Raw genomic sequence first — 20964 nt, 5'->3', positions numbered from 1 at the left:
ATTTAGGTCAGATTTGGAAAAAAATTGGCCTTTATCCTTTCCTCAAGGGTCTTTAAATAGATTCCCATTGAATGTTCAGTTGGGACCAGATTTCAATGGGAGTTAGATGCCTAAACACCTTGGAGGATCGGGCCATAATGCCTGTATTCCTGGTCATGTTAATACACACACATACATACATTCACTGTGCATGCACAGAACACAACTGCCCACGCTCATGCACACACAGGGCAATTCATATGCAAACTCTCAGACCTGTGCTTACATGTATGCAACATTTCGGCTCATAATTATGTGTGAAGTTGATTTATAAGCAAATTTACAGATGCACACTCATGCTCAGACACGCATGCATAACAGAACAGTTGCTCGCACACCCAGAGGCAACATCAAAGTCACGCACTGGCACTATCACACAAACAGATGCACTTGCAAACTCATTCTCACACATGCATCAAGTCATGCCTTAGTTGGTATCTCCTATGTGTCTTGCATACGTATTCTGTAACAGATAATTTCAATCTTTTTCTTCCCATTCTGTTTAACGAGCAAATGTGGTAGCACATCAAGATCAGAAATAAATGTAGTGGAATGACTTCAGTCAACCTGAAATGTCAAATGACTCATTCACACCCTTTAAGCAGAGTTCCCTCTTTTGCCACATGCATTCTATTAAATAGGACTGGAGACCTTGTGGTTCCCTGGTACAGAGCAGCAATTGATCGCTTTCTCACAGATAGGGTAAATTAGCAATTATATTTGTATGTTATGCAGGGTGTTGCAGACAAGGCTTCCGTTAAACTGGCTGCTGTGATGGTTGCAGCTAGGGTGACCAGATGTTCCGATTTTATAGGGACAGTCCCGATATTTGAGGCTTTTTCTTATATAGAAGCCTATTACCCCACCCCTCACCCCTATCCCAATTTTTCACACTTGCTGTCTGGTTGCAACATCACTGCTCAAACTGTGGGAATGGGAATCATGGAATCTCCAAGGCCTGTCTCTATTCAGAAGTTGACCTGGTTTAAGGATTTATCCCTACATGGAATGATTCCAGACTAATTCCACATGTGAACACTCTCTTACTGCTCTTTAAATTCACACCCTCCCTTAATCCAAATTAACTTTCAAGTGTAGAAAAGTTGCCTAAATCATTGCCATGCCTTTAGTTAAATTAGTGTAATTTCTGTGTGTGGACAAACCACAAGAATAGTAACAAGAAAGTATCCACGTTTATCTTCTGGTCAAAAAGAAACTGTATTCCTTCTTGGAGCTGCACCTTTAATTTAAAAAAAAAAATCCATTATTGTAATTAATTACTTTAAAAACCCTGCACAAGCATTCACACATGCAAAAACACTCTCACAGGGCCTGATTCTAATTTCAACATATGGCCCTGTTACACCACTCTGGCATTGTAACAGGGCCTATACTTAAATGAGAATCAAGCCTTCAGACAAAAAGCAGTGTTAATGGAACACTGAGGTTCAGAATGTAAATATAAAAGTCAGAACGTTCATAAATTAAGGTTCCCACAGCAACATTAATTCTACCACTTGGCACATATCTATAGTAGCAGTTTTAGTTGCTGTTTTTGCAGTTCAATGTGCTCCTTTGTATACATAGTGGATCAAATTCAGGTCTCGGAACAAATGTCACTGAGAGCAGAAATTGGCCTCGTATGTACAATGTTGCCAAGTTAAGATTGCTATTATGAACCTTAATTATGGGATTGCCTATACTTGTGCTAAATTCTCATACTTAACTTTGTATTGACCTAGGTTGTGGTATTTAATCTTATTTTAACTGTTATGTTAAAGATAAAGAAGAAAGAATAAAATATAAGGAAAAAAGGTGAAAGGAAAAGAGAAAACTATGCAGTAATAAACCACTGCTTGTACAATCCGAGGCAATTTAATGCAAAAATAGAACTACAGTTAAAAGGATAAAGTAATGCTACATTTCCTTATTGTGTTAATTGTGCTTCCACTTTGTGCAAAATTATATCTCCTGGCACAGACTGTAATTTTAGTTGCAGAGTTACAGGTTTTTCACAGTTGTCTATGTTGCCAAACTGAATCTTATGCAAAAGTAAGGAAAATAGCAGTTAACTTACTGATATTCTGCTTCCCATTTTACACAAAATTGTGTCTGCTGGCATGGTGAAGCACGTGCAGTAACTGACTTGAAATGCAATCGCATGTGCCTGTCTCTATTAGGAGACTTTCATACCACATTGTTCAGACATGTCATGGTCATGCATTCCTATATATCATGCTGCAATAGAAATACAGAATTTGTCTTACCAGATCAGACAATTGGTTTATAATGCCCAGTATTGTATTTTGTGTATGGTCCAGTACCTGAAATTTCAAAGAGAAATGAAATTCTATTTTGTACCCAGTCAGTTGTAGATGGTGACAGGAATTCTTTCCTGACCCTCATGGAGATCAACTTATGCTTTGAAAACATAAGATATGATTATCCTTATTTTAGCATTCCTAATTACAGATATTATTATTGGTTATAAAATAGAGACACATGCACAGACACAGTAAGGATACCATCCATGCACACATACAGTGCATATGCAGGTACAGACATATAGGCCAGAATTTTCAAAAGAGCTAAGTTCTCAGTTATCACCAGAATAAGGGGCTATATTTTCAGAAGTGTAGCATGCTGGGTGCTGAGCTCTTTATCTATCCACGAGTGTCACAATGGAAACTACTGGGTATTGAATACTTTTGAAAATCTGTCCCATATTTAAGTGCCTAAAGAGGAGCTGAGCTCTTCTTAAAATCTGGACCCAATTATAGGTGCTGAAATCTTTTGAAAATCTGGCCCATCGGGCCAGATCCTGAGTCCTACTCTGGCCGCTACACCACACCAGCAGCCAGGGCCGGCTCCAGGCACCAGCCCACCAAGCATGTGCTTGGGGCGGCGCCTGGAGGGGGGCGGCGGGGCGGGGCGCTCCGGCCCGAGAGCGGGGCCGCGACTGGGCTCGCCGCCTTCCCCCGGCGCTCCGGCCAGTTGGGGAGAGCGGGGCCCCGGCCGGGCTCGCCGCCCTCCCCCCAGCACTCTGGCTGCCAGGGACAGCGGAGAGCCCCGGCCGGGCTCGCCGCCCTCCCCCCAGCGCTCTGGCCGCCGGGGAGAGCGGAGCCGCGGCGGGCTCGCCGCCCTCCCCCCCGGCGCTCCGGCCGGTCGGGGATTGCGGGCCTGCGGCCGGGCTCGGCGCCCTCCCCTGCCGCGCTTGGGGGGGCGAGGGGGGGGCGGCGGGTGGCTTTTTTGCCTAGGGCAGCAAAAAAGCCAGAGCCGGCCCTGCCAGCAGCACAAAGAAGCTCTAATGCTAGTGCTTCTGGCCCCTGAAGGATTTTCTCTGGATTGGGGAATCCTTGTGAGGTGTAGCATCATCTTTGACACCCTCTATTCCAGCCTCTGATATAGGGAGCATAGGAAGAATGCTTCTATGTCCAGCTGGTCACTGGCTGCCAGAATGGCCATTTGGAGCTGCTGTTTTAGAGCAGCCCTGGGGCTGGTCTAAATGTACATTGGGCTCAAATGTACCCTGGAGACCTGATTTGTGCTAATTAGCCCCAGGATCTACAGCAGTGGTGGGCAACCTGCAGCCAGTGGGCCGCAGGCGGCCCGTCAGGGTAATCCGCTTGTGGGCCACCAGACTGTTTTAAATTTGCCTGGCCGCCTGCAACCCCCAGTGGCTCCTAGCTCTCGCCCACAGCTCTGCAAGGATGTGCTGGCCGCCGCTTCCCACAGCTCCCATTGGCCGGGAATGGCGAACTGCAGCCACTAGGAGCTGCAGGCGGCCGTGCAAATGTAAACAAACTGTCTGCCAGCGGATTACCCTGATGGGCTGCATATGGCCCGCAGGTTGCCCACCACTGATCTACAGAGTGCAAAGATGACCAAATGACACCTTTCATCCCCATATTTCAGCCTTGTGCCACTGATCAGTCAGAGCAGAGGCTATGGCCCTTAGAGTATATACACATGTATGCAAACCCATATATGCATGACGTGTATACATATGAAAGCAATCTCAGCCATACATTCATGCACTTATACAGTATTTCCTTACACATATCCATATGTACTCAGAGATATACGCAGTTTATTTCCACACTCGTGGCCTAAATGCACACTGTCTAAGTGCAAACACCATACATACAAAAGCAGATTTACATGTGTGCACAGCACAAGTACAAATGCGTGCACATTCACGCACTGAAGCACATGATTGGTATTCAGCTAACACTGACTTGCATTAAAATACATACCAGACCGTACTAAAACTTACAAAGAACCATGAGAAAAATTGAGAGGCAGTTAACTAGATAAGTTATCATGAGATCAAAAAGCCTCTAGAGTACAAAGAAGTGGCTACATTTTTCATACTTTATGTATTTGTGTGGGGGGTTAGTGAGGGGAGCATGTCAATTTTGCAGAAAGAGATCATTCAGAATATGTTCATATCAGACAGTATTCCTCAAGTGCCTGCTCTTTAGGAGCAGTTAGGAAAAATTCATTCTGTATGAAGTTGTTAATGGGGGCTGCATTAGCAACCCCTTATTGCTCTGTCTGATAGAGAGACAGCATGTTCGCCGTTGCAATTCCAGAGCCCTGATCACTGCAGATTAGGGGCGCATTGTCTGGCTGACTTAATCAAGCGAGTTAAAATACATTTATCATGATTAAAGGGGAGAAGCAGGGTGGGGGGAGAGGAAAAGGAGGGAGACATCACCCTTCCCTTGCTTCATATGGAGGTTCAACAAAGTCCAATGAATCACAGGGCGCTCATCCAGGATAATTTCAATCCTGGAATGGAATGTTTGCTTGAGTGCGCTAGGCTTGGGTTCAGATCACCAAAGAAAACTGTCTCTCACTCGGTCTCTCTCCTGCAACAGCAGGGAAGAAAATCAGCCGCCCGTGCAGCACATTTTAATTTTGTACTGATGGCCATGCCACCCCCGCTTAGCTTATCTGCAGTTCAAATTGATATCAGGGAATACTGCAGTGACAGGATCAACTATCATCATCATTGCTTGGATATATGAGTCTGTCACTGGTATTAGTTCATGTTTATCTTTCATTGCAAGCACGGGGCACCTTTTGCACCAGGCTCTGGGACTTTATAAGAGGCCTATAAAAGGGGCGGGGGGGGGGCTTCCTTCCTTGTCAGCAGCATCACCTCCCTCTCCCCTTCCACCCATATGCTGCAGATATTTTTCAGATTTTGAGCAGTAAATGAAAGAGTATTTTAAAACCACAGGGCCAGATCTTCAACTGGTGTAACTCAGCATAGCCCATAGACTTCAACAGAGCTATACCAGCTAAAGATGAGGGTTTGTTTTTTTTTTTAATCAGTCTTGCTTGAATGTAGAATATGAACCTGTAAAAAATCATTAGGATTTCTGAGCAGAGCTCATACTCCAGAAGCCACAGATCCCAGTGCTGCACCAAGCTGACCTGTCTGGCATTGATGTTGCATTGTAGTCAGCTAAATATTAGGACAGAGATGGAAGATTTGGTGGCATGGTGGGTGTATTTCACTCATCATTTATGTAGAGAATTACCTGGCACAGCAGGCCTGGTTTGCCTGGGTGTGTTCAAAGCATTAGGCAGCACAGCTGGTGCAACATGCTTGCTTGTGTCTGGACTATTGGAGAGCAGTGGAGCAGTTCAGTAAAGCTAACAGAAATACAGAAGGATGGTTGGGAACTAAAGGATTAGGCAGAAAGGGGCCAAAATATCCCATTCTCCATTGTAGTTAGTTGCTGCCTCCTCCTCAGCCGATCCCCACTCAGTTTTGCCACGGTTCCGTTTTTGTGATCTCACAATTGCTGCCAAGGTGATAAACTGTGATGTCACGAGCACAGTTCAGTGTAATCACCTTACAAATGCAGCAGGAGGACATAACTGATTAGGATGGATAAAGTTGCTAGTGAAACACTAATAACTCAGTAATCTGCTGTGAGGGGAAGGGAACCGTAGAAGAGGAACTTGGCAGGATCAGAGGGATGGAGAAAAAATATTTCATCTTGTCATGTTTGTCAATGGTTTGAAATATGTTCCTCTACTTGCATTTAAAAATGAAAGTGGAGGAACATAGCAACATATTATTGCAAAACAAAAATCCCTCCAACATACCAACATGCTCTTCAATTGGAACGGCAGGGGATATCTTTTAAAGTGGATTAACAGAGGAGTGGGGAGGGGCCACACGACTGGGATAGCAAATTGCTCTGCAGTTAAGGATTAAGGCCTTGCCTACATACAAAAGTTGTACCATAGTTATACTGGTATAGTTAAAGTTCTACAACCCCCCCCCCCCCCCCCCCCTCGCTGTGGACGCAGTTATACTGATATAAAGGTGCTTATACAGTTATAGCTTGTTGCTGTATGGGAAGGGATGCCATGCCCCTAAACAGCATAGTTATACCGGTAACAAAGTTTTGCATAGACAAGGCCTTTGTCATATCAGCCAAACTGAATGTGGATTATGAGTGTGATGGTGATAGGTCAGGATTAGAATAGCAGGGGATGTTTGTACTTAAGAATCATGGTGCATTGACTGAGCTGTTTGAGAATCCTAGGACTTGTCTGGGCAGGAGTGCTTGCAGGTGAAGAATGAGGGGCAGGACTTTTGGGGGCAGAAAGAACCTAAATAGCAGGAGGTGCCACAGATCTGGACTGAAGTGTATCGGTGGAGTTCTGCAGAGGAGTTTGAATAACATCACCTGCTCTGTGCACTTGCTTCCCGACTGCAAAAATAATTGTCCATTAATGCAGACAGCCTAGCCAGCTGTCCTTGGAAAGGGAATTTGTGAAAGAGGATGAATTGCCATGTGTGGAACACATCTGACCATGGGACAGGAATAGATGGGAGATCAGGAGAAGCTGGACAGCTTCCATTCATATCTTTCAGCTCTATGTGGATTTGCAACCTGATGCTCCAGCATCCACTGCTGATGAATTATTATTCACTACAGTACATGACAACTGAGAATCCCCCTCATTTCCACTTACCCTCCTCCTCTATTTCTTGACAATGTTGCTTCCCTGAGGCTAGCTAATTAAGGATGGGGTGACCCAGTTTAGTTTAAAAGCACACAAAACCGGAACCGAACCAAACCAATTAACCTTTCCCAGAACATCAGATAAAACCATTTGGCGTTTGGAAAAAGTCTTTTTTTTTTTTAACTGTCAAAGAAATTCTTTCATTTTTGTGATTGCTCCTGTGCTCCCTGGCTAGAAAGTGCAACTGCTGAAATGCCATGAAAAAGCTTCTTCACCTGACATTGCCATCCCATCCAGAAGCAAGAGATGATGAAAATGTTGTGAGAAAGCCTGTTCTTATGAGATTGCCAGCCCCCTTTTTGCATACTCCGTTAGTTTGGATCATTCAGATAAGCACCCAAATAGATGCAAGTGTATCTGAATCATACTTTTTCAACATAGCATTTTCCAGACTGGATCACACCCATAATCCATCTACTCCAGTATCTTGTCTGTAACAGTGGCCAGCACCAGATGCTTCAGAGGAAGTTGTAAGAACCCCACAGTAGGCAGCTGTGGGGTAATCTGTCCCCCACAATAGGTATCATCCTGGTCTTCATTATTATTATTTATTTATTATTTATTTGTATTGTGATAGTGCCTGGGAGCCCTAGTCACGGACCTCCATTGGGCAAGGCACTGTACAAATTAGCTAATCCCAGAAGAATGCAGCTCAATATCCCTTCCAAAAAAGGTTGTTATCCTTAATTATAACTCTGGATAGTCTTCATGACCTTTAAATGTTCATCTCTTTCTAGAATTAAGACCAGGACAGCTGCAATGGGAGTGTAATCCACATGGGGAAAGGTTTAACATCTCAGGACAAGGGTGGCAAACCCTAGAAGGGAGCCCTACAGTGAAGGAATCTCTAGGCAATCAGAGAGGAGAGCCGCTTCCTGTTTCTCTCCTAGTTGGGGGTTTGCCACCACAGGGTCATTTTCATTTTTATTTATGGTGTAGAAAGCCATTTTGTTTTATGGCTAAACAATAAAGACATTTGAAAGCAGGACATTTCCTTGGAGTGCTTTTGGCTGGCTAACAGGAAGCCAGACAATTTTTTACATTGCCAGACAGCCGGGATGAGTGACTGCTCACAGCAGGTCTCTCAGTGGGGCGCTCATTAGGTCCCACAGCAGTAAACATGGAGCAAACAGCTCACTCAATTTTGTAACGTATTCTCTCAATCTCTCAGGCCATTCACAGGGCAGGAAAATTAATGTAGCGTAGAACAGAGAATCTGGTGAGAGCAGATATGGAACCACCCTAAAAGGTGCCTTGAGCTATTGGTGATGCACAGAAATGGCCACTGGTGAGATCTTCCACAGTATGAGATGGATAGACTGGTGTGTACAGTATGAATTCATGCACTCACCACTGCCCCCTACTTACCATATATATACCATTTCTCAGCGGCCTGACCTAGGGGAGCTGCTCCTTTAGGTATGGAAGGCACTTGTACTGCCCCCACCCCGACTGGATGGAATACACTGGGCTTTCCTTAAATTATGAGAGGAAATGGTTGGTGCACATATATATATAATGACCACTGTCCTGTATTTAATACGTTCGTCTGTTTATCCATTTGTAATGAACATGCCTTGTAGTGGCTGGAGGCACTAGCACCTCTGACAGTTAATGGAGCTGTTCTATTAATGCACTGGTGAGAGGCTTGCATTTTTGGAACAGAATACTTCCCAGTGCCTCTTGGATGTGGTTTAGCTGGTGACAACAATGACTGTATATATCATCGCTCATTCTGGATAATTGGCCCCTACTCATACAGTATCACCTCTCATTCCTGTACAGATGTTGAATATTGGACTCCATCCCTACTCACCATCAAACCTACACGTGGGCAGGGGGGGCCAGGGTTCTGAGGCGACACCAAGCGTCCTCCCTCTCAGCTGCTTGGCTGGCTGGTTCTTGCTCACATGCTCAAGGTTTAACTGATCGCCATCTGTGGGACCGGGAAGGAATTTCCCCCCAGGTCAGATTGGCAGTGACCTTAGGGGATTTTCACCTTCCACTGCAGCATATGCGTGCAGGTCATTTGCCAGGACTATCCAGGTATATCTCACTTAATCATTTCCCTGCTTTGAACGTTGGTGCACCTCACATTTTTAGTCTCTGCCTGTCGCATATAATAGACTAGTGTCCCATGGGTTGTAATATTTTGCTCTCTTTTTAGTTGTTGGGTTTAGTGTGTGGGTGGTGTTGGTGGCCTGTAATACAGGAGGTCAGACCAGATCAGTGATACGCAGACCTCAGTGGTTCAGGAGCCAAATTAGCAATCAACATTACCCAAAAGAGCCACAATAGTGTGAATTCATTGATTCATTTACTATATACTAGTCATGTTTAAACAGTATGACCGGAAATATTTTGTTTACATGTGTGTATATATGGAAATTTCCATGGAAATGTCCTGCTTTGAAATGTCTTTATTGTCTAGCCATAAAACAAAATGGCTTTCTACGCCATAAATAAAAATGAAAATGAGCCGCTGGTGGCAAACCCCCAACCAGGAAAGAGACCGGAAGCGGCTCTCCTCTCTGGTTGCCTAGAAATTCCTTCACTGTAGGGCTCCCTTCTAGGGTTTGCCACCCTTGTCCTGAGATGTTAACCCTTTTCCCCATGTGGATTACACTCCCATCACAGCTGTCTTTGTCTTAATTTCTAGAGAAAGATGAACATTTTATATCTATATATATAGATCTATAGTTCTCACAGCCAATAAGTTAATAACTTAGTGCAAATTGATAACTTAATTGGTTAATAACATAGTAAAATCATCCTGACTGGTTAATAATTGTAACATCATGTGCTGCAAAGAGCCACAGGAGACACATTAAAGAGCCACTTGCGCCTCATGAGCCTATCTGAGTACCACTGGACTAGATGATCTAGTGGCCCCTTCTGACTTTAAACTCTGACACCTGCAGTACCCAAAAAGGCAGAGCAGAACATGCCATTTCACATCTATTGATGAAAGCTCACTGGTTGAAGCTGTGGGTCTGATTTATATAAGTCACAGGCTTGAAAATCAAGCTCTTGTTAAGGTCGTCATCTTTGAACATGCACCCTGCTTGCAGCCATGCCCCATGCCATGCTGTGATCTTATCACACTCAAGGAAACAAAGTTGAGCTTAGACAATAAATAAATGAAAGGCTGCCATAGAAAACCCCAGTGATGCAGACAGTGGTGTTGGTGTCTTAGTAGGTGGTGTTCTTCCTCTTGAGTCATTACTACCGAGCCAACGCCCCAGCAAGGGGTTAGGAGGGATGTTCTATTATTGGAGTGCTGTATTTCAGATGAGATGAGATTTATCATCTGATCACTTGTGGTCATTAAATAGCCCCTGTCACTTTTCATAAATGTGGAGGTGTTAACCTCAGTGTCCTGGCTGAATTCCAACTCACGGAATTACGTATTCTACTGACCTAAAATATGTCCTGTGTAGTTTCAAATGGTGAAGTTAGTTTTCACTTCCCCTCCTTTCACTCTGGTGTAGCATTGATAGCACAGAATGGCACCTGCATTCTAGCCTAGATGCGTCGGCAGTTCAGTGATATAGGGGGTTATCACTAAAAGTAAAATTCATGTCTCTGCAGAAAGCCAGCACTAGATAATTCACATTCATGCCTTAAATAGGGGTTAAGCAAACATAAGAACGGCCACACTGGGTCAGACCAATGGTCCATCTAGACCAGTATCCTGTCTTCTGACAGCAGCCAATGTCAGATGCTTCAAAGGGAATGAACAAAACAGGGCAATCATCAAGCGATCCATCCCCTGTCATCCAGTCCCAGCTTCTAGCAGTCAGAGGCCTTAGTGGGACTAAGTGATGCATAGGCCTTGAGCTTGCCCTCTGTACTGGGGTGATTTTCACCCAATACTGTATATACAGAACTAAATTCTACCTTCAATTACACTATAGCTAATGGAGTTGTGCTGTGTAACTGAAGGCAGAATTTGGCTCGCAGTCTGTAAAGTGTTCTGATATCCTTTAGGAGAAACGATGCCTGAGAAATGTAAGTAATGACAAAAAATCAAACATCTCTCTGTCACACAGGTGCTGATGGAAGTCATACACATGTAGAGAGAGGAAGAATGAGCACCTAGTGGAAAAGCTTTCTTAAAAAGCCCAGCATTGACCTGAACAGTATAAGGAAACTGGAGATACAAGAGAAGGGAGGAATAGGATCAGAGATGCAGGGCTGGTTTGAAGTTCAGGTGCTGAAAAATGCTAGGCTGGGGTTCAAAGACAGGATTATTGACCAGTGGTGCTTTAGTAGTTGGTGGGGAAAGAGTTTAAGGCCATGGTTTTACTGCAGTACTGATTTATCAACCTAGCCAACACTGTGTATGGTATTTGAGTCACTCCTAAATCCAGCCTCTGGCAATGAAAAATACATTTAATCCATCTGTTAGATTGTTTGAAGAGGTGTCTGTGTCTCGGTCACTGCCCAAGGTTGGAATTGCTGGAATTGAAAATAAGTGAGAGATGAGCCTTTAACTGTTTCCCTAGCACTGCTCTTTTTGGGGGGCGGGAGGATGTCAAATATCACATTTAACTGTCTGGTAGTTGAAAAATGAAATGAACACTCTCCCTCCTCATAGAAAGAATCACTGAGATCTCTAATTCCACCAAAGGGCAAAAATCAAAGCCAGGCTTTGTATTCCAAGAGGTTGTTATTTTTAACTGGTTGTCTCAAACTGAGATTATTGCTCTGCATTTAGGAGTTTGAGGATGTATTCATCCAGCCGTCTGTGATCTTTATAGAGCAGCCCAGTGCCTCAAGGTAAAACACTGAAAAACATGCCATACTAAAGCAACTCTCCTTTGGTTGCTGGCATTTTCTTTAGTTCTCTCCCCATTGTTCTAAGTAATCATTATTAATAAGGGATGTTTACATGAAAACAAAATCTTTGTTTTTATAGTTCACACAATGGTTAACCTGCTGCTCCCCCATTTGAAATCCTAATCCTTCCCTTGTGACCTACCAATCATCGTTACCACATGCAGTTGTGTGACACTACAGGCTGAAGATAAGGAACTCCAGTGGCTAAAATAGCAAGGGGTGCTGCAGGTCAAGGCTGAGTTGCATCAGCAGAGCTATATTGGGGACCCAAGAATAGCATGGGACAATTGTAGCTCAGCATTGAGGTGCAATGGCAGATCGGTGTGAGGACCTGGGACTGGGATACCAAAAGGTGTCATAGGTCAGAATTAAGGTGCATCAACAAATCAGGGGGAGGGCGGGAAGGAGAGAGAAGGAGGTGAACAGGGTTGAAATGGTGGGAGAATTTGCTGGCCAAGCTTGAGGCACAGTGGCAGACCATTACAATGGTGCAGTTCACTACTGAAGTGCATTGGCAAAACTCGGAGGGGCAAGGGAAATACTGCAGGTCAGGAAGGAACTACGTTTGTATAGCTGTGTGGGAGCTCCCAGGACTTAAATAACACAGATGTCTGTAAGACAGGATCCCACTGAACTTGCAGAGTTGTGTGTGGACAGTCACACACCTTGCCTCTATTCTGCCTGCCTCATGTTTCGTCACACAAATTCAATTTCACCTCAAATAAGCATCAAAAAAGAAAGTGCTGAAAGAAACCCTGGAGAAAAGCATGTGAAGATCCTTTTATATTTGGGAATGAGAGAAGACAGTTCTCAAAATCAATCTCTAGTGGCCCATCAATTTTAAACATGACATTTTTCTTGCATAATTCTGGGTCTTGTTCAGAGCTAACACTTTTTGGTCTTTCTCAGTTCTGCTATGAAAGGCAGCTCAATAAACCAAAGTTTCTCTAGAGAAACTGTTGGTGAGTTTTTTTTCTGAGGTCCTCTGGATAATAGCTTTTCAGGTAAAGCAAGTTGGAGAGGCTTCCCTGCATGTACAGACTGGGTGCCTTGGGGGAGTGAAGATGGGCTATGGAGCCTTTAACTTCCAGGTCATGATTGCAGTCCAGCCCGGGTTAGAAGTGCTGAAAGTTATTCCCATATGAGAGCTGTTTGGTGGCCTTTGTGAATGCAATTCCAGGATTATCTCCCACTGGTTTCTGGCAGGACATGTACCTACATCACAAAAAACACCAATGCAATTGACACTAATTGAGCCACTTCCTACTCTGCCATTGGCAGCCTCAGCAGACAGGTCAGAGATTCAGTGAGCCATGGGAACTGAGCATTCCTTTTGATCCTAACAATGGTCCTTCCAGGACACATCTCAGTTACGTTAGCAAGAAGTGTTGATTAAGTGAAGCTTGCACCGCTACTTCCCATGCTACAAAAAGGAAGACTTTGGTTTGCAGGGCTGTTGATGATGGTGTGGTACCTTTCACCGCCACTAAACACATGTAAGATGTGAATTCAGGCTCCAGAAATCTGGACTCTTTGGACACATATGTTGTACTCATGTGGCTTAAGCAATAAGTACTACAATTTGGTTTTCTGCCACCTCCAAAACAGGGAGTACAACCTCTCTGTACACAAGTTCTTTCCCTCACTGGAAATCAAGGCTATCCATGCCAAAAAGCCTTTGTAGAGGAAGGTCTTTCTTTCATTCTTCAACATGGTGTTCACCGTCCAAAAAATATTTTTTTTTATTGTAAGATCCTCCTTTTGCCCATAGTTTGTATCTCTCACAAGGATAATAAGTAGGCCACTGTGGAGGATGAGTGCCTTCTTCTGCTGGGTGAGGGGGTCACTTACATCACAGGAAATAGCTAACAGAACAACGCTGTTATCACTTACACTGAGGTCATCCCTATTATCAGCCTGCTTGGGCGTGGGGTGCACATTTTCATCATTAGATTATTGGGTGGAGACAATGGCCTGTGGGAAACAGCGTCTGCATTGGTATGTTTTGAGCCCTCTTGATGCAAAGTGAACCACTAATCTGAGTCTAGTTCCGATGCCCATCAGCCATGCCAGTTAATGGGATCGTTCCCAGCTGGTAACTTCATTCAATCCAATAATGGTTTGTGGGTCTGAACAAGAGATCACAACATTGGATACAGGCCAACTGCCCCTAGCAAGGGACTGTTACAGATTAACCAACAGGCTGGTCTCAATGCCCCTGGTACCCTGAGTGAGAAGAGATCACAGCACCAATGAATAGTTCACAGTGTCCTGAGCAAGAGGAGATAACAACCCCTTCTATGAGCTAGATTCAGAGGTCACAGCTCCTCCCAGACATTGACATACTTGTATCTCTTCCAGCTTTGCCCTGTCACCAAGGCACAGTATGGAAGCCATTGCCAAATTTGATTTCAATGCTTCTGGAGAGGATGAACTGAGTTTCCGTACCGGGGACATTCTGAAGGTAAGTGCAGCCCGAGGCCCCACCAAAGGAGGACTGTTTAACCATGTGACTCCTGCTAGATCCCACTGCACCAGTGCCTCCTTCCATAACATAGGCCATCCTAGATGTTCACAGACTGTGGTCCAGACGCCACTAGTGTTCCATGGAGGGCTTGCTGGAGGTTCATGGAGAACTGGCTCGTCACACAGTGCTTGCCATCCTCCTTATTTCCAGCTGTTAGATTGCTATAAAAGATGGCTAAAGTACATTAAGTGACTTTCCTGATATTACTGTTCCCTGTAAGGAATTACTGTAGTTGCCACAGGGATATTATATAATTGCTAATGGAGGGGAAGTATCCACAAGATAATTTCTGTATGAAAAAGTATGAAAAATTTTGAGAACCCCTGAGCTAGTATAATACACAACACCCCCTTCAGAAATGAAGAAGCAGAGGAATGCTAGAGCGGGAGTGGAAGAAGTGGCGGGCAAACGTCAGACATATAGAATGTGAAACACAGACTATTTAATCTTTGTGTTTGTTATGGTAGAATTGTTCTTGTTATCAGCAATGAGGATGAATCCACACAACCCCACATAATATTTTTTACCCAATTCCTCAAACACCGTGCATCATAGTCACTCTGCTACAGCTGAAGATGCCTGAACATGACTCACATTGGCACTCATTGACTATACCCCTTAATTGGCCAGAAGGAGCATTGTTGAGTAATGATGGCCCGGGCACCTCTGTCTTGGCCTGCAGCACCCCCTGCTATTCCAATTAATTATAATCTATGAATTCTCCCCTCTCAGCTTTCCTTAGGTCCAGACCCCCATTTTTCACTTTACCCTCCCTGCCATCTGTTCTTGGGACTTAGGGCAAACGTGGCTCAATCCAAAACCCACCAAGGTCAAAGAGGGGGATCTTTCCAGAGTGACATGAGAGGTGCTATGGACAAATCCCCCTTCTCCCCTTTAGGATGGTTGAGCACTTGCCCTACACAGCACTCCTGATGCTTCCTCAGCTCAAACTCCGTCCCCATGCCCCTGCTGCCTCCACCTCTGCACTGGGTTGATTGTATCTCTCTACTCACTTGTTTATTGTCACTGGGAATTCACAACGAGAAAGCCAGAGATTGTCCTCTCATTTGATCTCTGTCTCTTTGAGGCAACGCAACTCCCTAGCAGCCAAGAGTCAAAGATCTGACAAATCGAAGTGTGTAACATCACACGCACGCACACACACACACATACCCCCAGCTGTCCTCCCTACCCGGTCTGTGCAACCTGCTGGGGTTTATCTTAACTGATTGGTGAAGGAGATAAGGTAAACAGTATTGATGTGGAGATTAAATGAACAGGAAGTGTGAGGCCCTGAACCAGCAGCGACAGGAGGAAATCCACCTCCCCACCACCCCTGCTGTGAGAGACTGACAAAGGGGGCCTGCCCTCTGCGCAGCAAGAGCTTGCAGGTGGATTGCGCCGGAAACCTAGCTGCTAGCAGAGCAGTCTCCAGGCAGGAGGGAAGAAAGGGTTGCTGATATGCAGTCATACCCTGTGTAGGCGTTGAGCCATAGAGGAGAAAAGAGTTGTATCCCATTTGGTTTGCTTGGAGCAGCACAAAGGGACCTCAAATCAGGCCCACTGTACAGGGGAATCAACTGGCAATAAGCCGGGGAATCCTCAGCTACCCATTCAGAAATCCTCAGCTGCCCATTCCCTCCCTGTGCATGGGTGTAAGGGCTACACAAGGGGCAAGGTAGTGGAGAATGAGTCCCAGAGGTCTCAGTACTGTCAACCCCGAATGTTTAAAAACAAGGCTTAACCCTTTTTTTATAATTACATATTTTGGAAACTTTTTTTTGGCTTCTGTTTCCTGAGCCGCTAGGGGTCATACTTCAAGCTTTTCAACCATAAGGGCTAGAAACTTCCTTTTAAAAAAAATGAAAGCTGAGATTCTCACGGATTCACTTGCCTCCTGGAACTGGAATTTAAAAAAAAACACACCATATACCACAAAGCTTGCAATAAAATCATAGCCGCTGGCAACACAGGTAGCTATATGCCACCTGTTCCCTCACCTCCATCTTCGGGCCATGTCAGGGGCACAGTGGGGTAGAGGCAGAGCATAATTCAGTCCAGCAATCCTTGATCAGTGGAATGACCCTAGTAGCGATAGTAGGCGTAGCCCTGAGGCTACTCCAATTTGCATTACTGCTGAGGCTGGCCCCCTGCAACCTCCAGGATCTAGGGAGGCAGAAAACTAGCTTTGAACCAACTTTGCCTCCTCCCTTCAACTGGCCTGGTGTGAGCTCTGCACAGTTGAAGATTCAGCCCCCTAATTCTAGCACATGCAATGATACCCAGTAACACACACACACAATCACAAACACACACATTCCTACATAGCAGAGTTCTTCAGAGCTTTTTCATCTCTTGTCAAATTGGGACACGCCAGGGCAAACTATTAAAAACAACACAAAGAACTCCTTAAACCCCAACTAAGTCCTTCATAGCGAACTCCTCCATAATGAAGGCATTAGAGCTGTGCAGCGTACATTTCCCAGCCTTCTGGACATTTATCCAGGAATACAGATAAAACTAACAAGCAGTCCCTCTAATTCCTCCATATCTTCCTCATTGCTTTATTTGCACTGAACTGGCCTTCAGCTACCAGCCCTGCTGCAGTTAGTGCATGTGGGGGGAAGAAAACGGGGGTGCCATGGGATTCCAGGGCTCTCAGCACCAGCAAACCCAATCTAGTCTGCTTTTATCCTTCCAAATAACTCTTTTTCTTTCTTTTGCCAGTAATTTCTCCTTCTGGTTACCTTGTCTTTCCCAAGGAGGTTCGTTCATTCATTCATTCATTCATTTATTCATTCATTCTTTCATTCTGTCTCTGCTGCAGATTTTAAGCTCCCAGGAAGAGTGGTACAGGGCTGAACTGAGAAGTCACGAAGGATATGTCCCCAAGAACTTCATAGATATTCACATTCCCATGTAAGTACAACTGGGATCAGGTGCATTTCCCTTGAAAATTTCAGGGAGTTTTGTCGTGTGTGTAAGTCTACACTTATGACAGCATGTACAGACACTGCACACCCAGCTAGCACAGGGATAAAGAGCAATGTAGAGGGTGAGGCATGGCTTTGGTGAGGAGAGGAGAGTGTCCTACACGCCTGAACCTCCAGGGTGTATACCCTACATGGGCTCTCTACATCGGGTTACCATATTTCAAGTCCCTCAAATAGAGAATACTGCCAGGATCTAGGGTGGGGTACAGCTGCCACCGCTCTCCAACCATCCTGCTATGAAGGCAGCGCCACCACCAGCACAAAAGTAAGGGTGGCAATACCATACTATGTCACCCTCACTTCTGTGCTGCCGCTGGCAGCGGCACTGCCTTCAGAGCTGGGCACCCAGCCAGCAGCTGCCGCTCTCTGGCTGCCTAGCTCAAAATCACAGACATTTGTTCAGATTTCAAAAATTTGCCTGGGCAGAGATTGGAGAACCAAAAAAGAGGTCCTATCCAGGAAAACCTGGACGTATGGTAACCCTATCTCTACATGCCCAAGCAGTGCCTCCCATATCTACACTGCTGTTTTTTACCAGTGTAGTGTCCTGTTGCCTCATTCGTGCCAAAGCCTTTCCCATAGGACATAAGAACAGCCATACCAGACCAATGGTCCATCTAGCCCATTGTCCTATCTTCCAACAGTGGCCAATGCCAGGTACTTCAGAGGGAATGAACAGGACAGGCAACCATTGAATGATTCATCCCGTCATCCACTCCCAGCTTCTGGCAAACAGAGGCTAGGAACACTCAGAGCATAGTGTTGCATCCCTGCCCATCCTGGCTAAAGCCATTGATGGACCTATCCTCCATGAACTTATCTAGTTCTTTTTTGAACCCTGTTATAGTTTTGGCTTTCACAGCATCCCCTGACAGAGTTCCATAGATTCACTGTGCACATAGGCACCAACTTTTCCTGACGCCAGTGGGAGCTCGCACCCCCTCACCCCCAGACCTGCCCCACCCCCATTCCAACCCCTTTCCCAAAGTCCCTGCCCCTATTGGACTCCTTCCCCAAATCCCCGCCCCAGCCCACCTCCTCCCCTGAGCATGTTGTATTCCTGCTCCTCCCCTTCCCTCCCACAGCTTGTTACGCCGCGAAACAGCTGTTTTGCGGCAGCAAGCACTGGGAGGAGAAGCGAGGACGGCGCGCTCAGGGGAGGAGGCGGAGGCAGAGGTGAGGTGGGGTTGGGCGGGGAGCTTGGCTGCCCGTGGGTGCAGAGCACCCACCAATTTTTCCCCGTGGGTGCTCCAGCCCCGGAGCACCCACGGAGTCGGCACCTATGACTGTGCATTTTGTGAAGAACTTCCTTTTGTTTGTTTTAAACCTGCTGCCTATTAATTTCACTGGATAACCCCTAGTTTTTGTATTATGTGAAGGAGTAAACAACATTTCTTTATTCACTTTCTCCTCACCAGTCAAGATTTCATAGATCTCTGTCATATCCCCCCTTAGCAGTCTCTTTTCCAAGCTGAAAAGTCAGTCTTTTTAATCTCTCCTTATATGGAAGCTGTTCCATACCCTTAATTATTTTTGTTGCCCTTCTCTGTACCTTTTCCAATTCCAATATATCTTTTTTGAGATGGAGCAACCAAAAATGCATGCAATATTCAAGGTGAGGGTGTACCATGGATTTATATAGAGGCAATATGATATTTTCTGTCTTGTTATCTATCCCTTTCCTAATGGTTCCCAACATTCTGTTAGCCTTTTTGTCTGCCGCTGCACATTGAGCGGATGTTTTCAGAGAACTATCCACAATGACTCCAAGATCTCTTTCTTGATTGGTAACAGCTAATTTAGATCCATCATTTTGTATGAATAGTTGGGATTATGTTTTCCAATGTGCATTACTTTGCATTTATCAACATTGAATTTCATCTGCCATTTTGTTGCCCAGTCACCCAATCCCTGTTTCCTTCCCCCTTGCTGGAGCCTTTCACTGCAGTGTGCACCTACACACTGCAGTGACAAGTGGTGTAGGTGTGGACTGCTTTTCATGTGGCGTGCAGTTACCCTTGTAGTGCCTGTACTCTACATGCTGCCATAAGTATAGAGATAGCCTGTGTGTGTTTGGTCAGCACTTCCTCTCTCATGCTTTCTTAGAGCATGGTACAGTTTAATGCAGACAGGGGCTGTGGCAAAACTCCACACGCCAGCCTGTCAATGCACATTAGTCCTGCCCTGTAGCCAGGGCCGGTGCAAGGATATTTTGCGCCCTAGGCGAAACTTCCACCTTGCGCCCTCCCTCCCCCAAATAAATCACATACATTATACACAATACACGGTCACAAAGTAACATGTTATAATTTAGAATTTATGTTTCCGCGCTTTAAGTTTAGCAAATTTAGAAACAAGTTCCTCCAAGTCAATGCTGTGAGCAATGTCATGTTCCAGGGCCGCCCAGAGGATTCAGGGGGCCTGGGGCAAAGCAATTTCGGGGGCCCCTTCCATCAAAAAAAGTTGCAATACTATAGTAACGTATTTGGAAATGTAAAAAATAACTGGTGAAATACATTCAAAAATTAATTTGTAATAATTTGAAAATACACTAAATACATTATTTAAAAACATTAAAAGCTGTAATGGTATGTATATATTTGCAATTACATAATGGGCTATTGCTGGGTGATAGTGATGGTTGGTGCCAGTGGGCTGTCGCTGCCTGGGGGAGGTGTTGCTGTTGCCCAGGGCTGGGTGGGGAGCTGGGCTCTGGGTTCAGGGGTGCCTGGCTCACAGGGGCTGGGCTCAGGGATGTGGGGAGATGGGGTCAGGGGGGTTTCCAGCTCAGAGGGGCTGGGCTCGGAGCTGGGGGTCAGGGCTGTGGGGAGGATGGGGTCGGGGGGTGCCCGGCTCAGAGGGGCTGGGCTCGGAGCTGGGGGTCAGGGCTGTGGGGGATGGGGTCGGGGGGGTGCCCGGCCCCAGCCCCTTACCATGCCGCTTACCCCCTCTCCCAGGAGCCTCCGACATACTCATGGGGGCCCTACAGGGCCCAGGGCCTGGGGCAAATTGCCCCACTTGCCCCCCCCCAGGCGGCTCTGAACTCAGATACCGGGCATGACAGAGGCTGGAGCAGGGAGAGGGGGGCACTGGGGCAGCTCAGCTCTGCAGGCTGCCGTCCTCTCCAGCCACCCACACACAAGGGGACAGGAGCAGGGACCAGCCAAGGACCAAGGGGGAAGGAGCACAGGCGCCTGAGGCCGAGCTGTGGGGAAGCGCTTACCTTGTCCAAGGCACGGGCGTTGGAGTCCTCTTTCTTCCTCCGCTCCACCAGACCGCCGCCTGAGGCTCTTTTCTTCTCCATGCCCCCCGCTGAGGCTGACCGTGGAGGCTGAGCCAGGAGGCAGCCGCCCCTTTCCTCCAGAAGCCCTGCTGTCGTGCCTGTAGCCGGGCTTGTGCCACGTGCGCTAAGCAGAGCTGTGGAGCTCTGCCCAGCCGCTGGCGCCCCCGCCGGCAATGAGAAGAATCGCATGGGATGGAGCGGCCGATGCGCTGGGAGGGAGAGGG

The 20964-nt window shown here is 45.9% G+C and overlaps 1 protein-coding gene across 1 annotated transcript in view; it reads left to right on the top strand.

The window, feature by feature from the left end:
• Nucleotides 1–20964, top strand: part of GRAP2 (GRB2 related adaptor protein 2) — a 38615-nt gene that overhangs the window by 8178 nt on the left and 9473 nt on the right. Inside the window, exons 2-3 of the mRNA XM_026657561.1 lie at nucleotides 14299–14401; nucleotides 17292–17383. Of these exons, the coding sequence (XP_026513346.1) occupies nucleotides 14324–14401; nucleotides 17292–17383 (170 nt within the window). The 5' untranslated portion in view covers nucleotides 14299–14323. The remainder of the gene's footprint in view (nucleotides 1–14298; nucleotides 14402–17291; nucleotides 17384–20964) is intronic.

This window comes from Terrapene carolina, unplaced genomic scaffold (assembly GCF_002925995.2).
Source record: "Terrapene carolina triunguis isolate 2854851 unplaced genomic scaffold, T_m_triunguis-2.0 Scaffold247, whole genome shotgun sequence".
Classification (NCBI taxonomy): Eukaryota; Metazoa; Chordata; order Testudines; family Emydidae; genus Terrapene; species Terrapene triunguis.
This window is presented reverse-complemented; position numbering and strand designations above follow the sequence as displayed.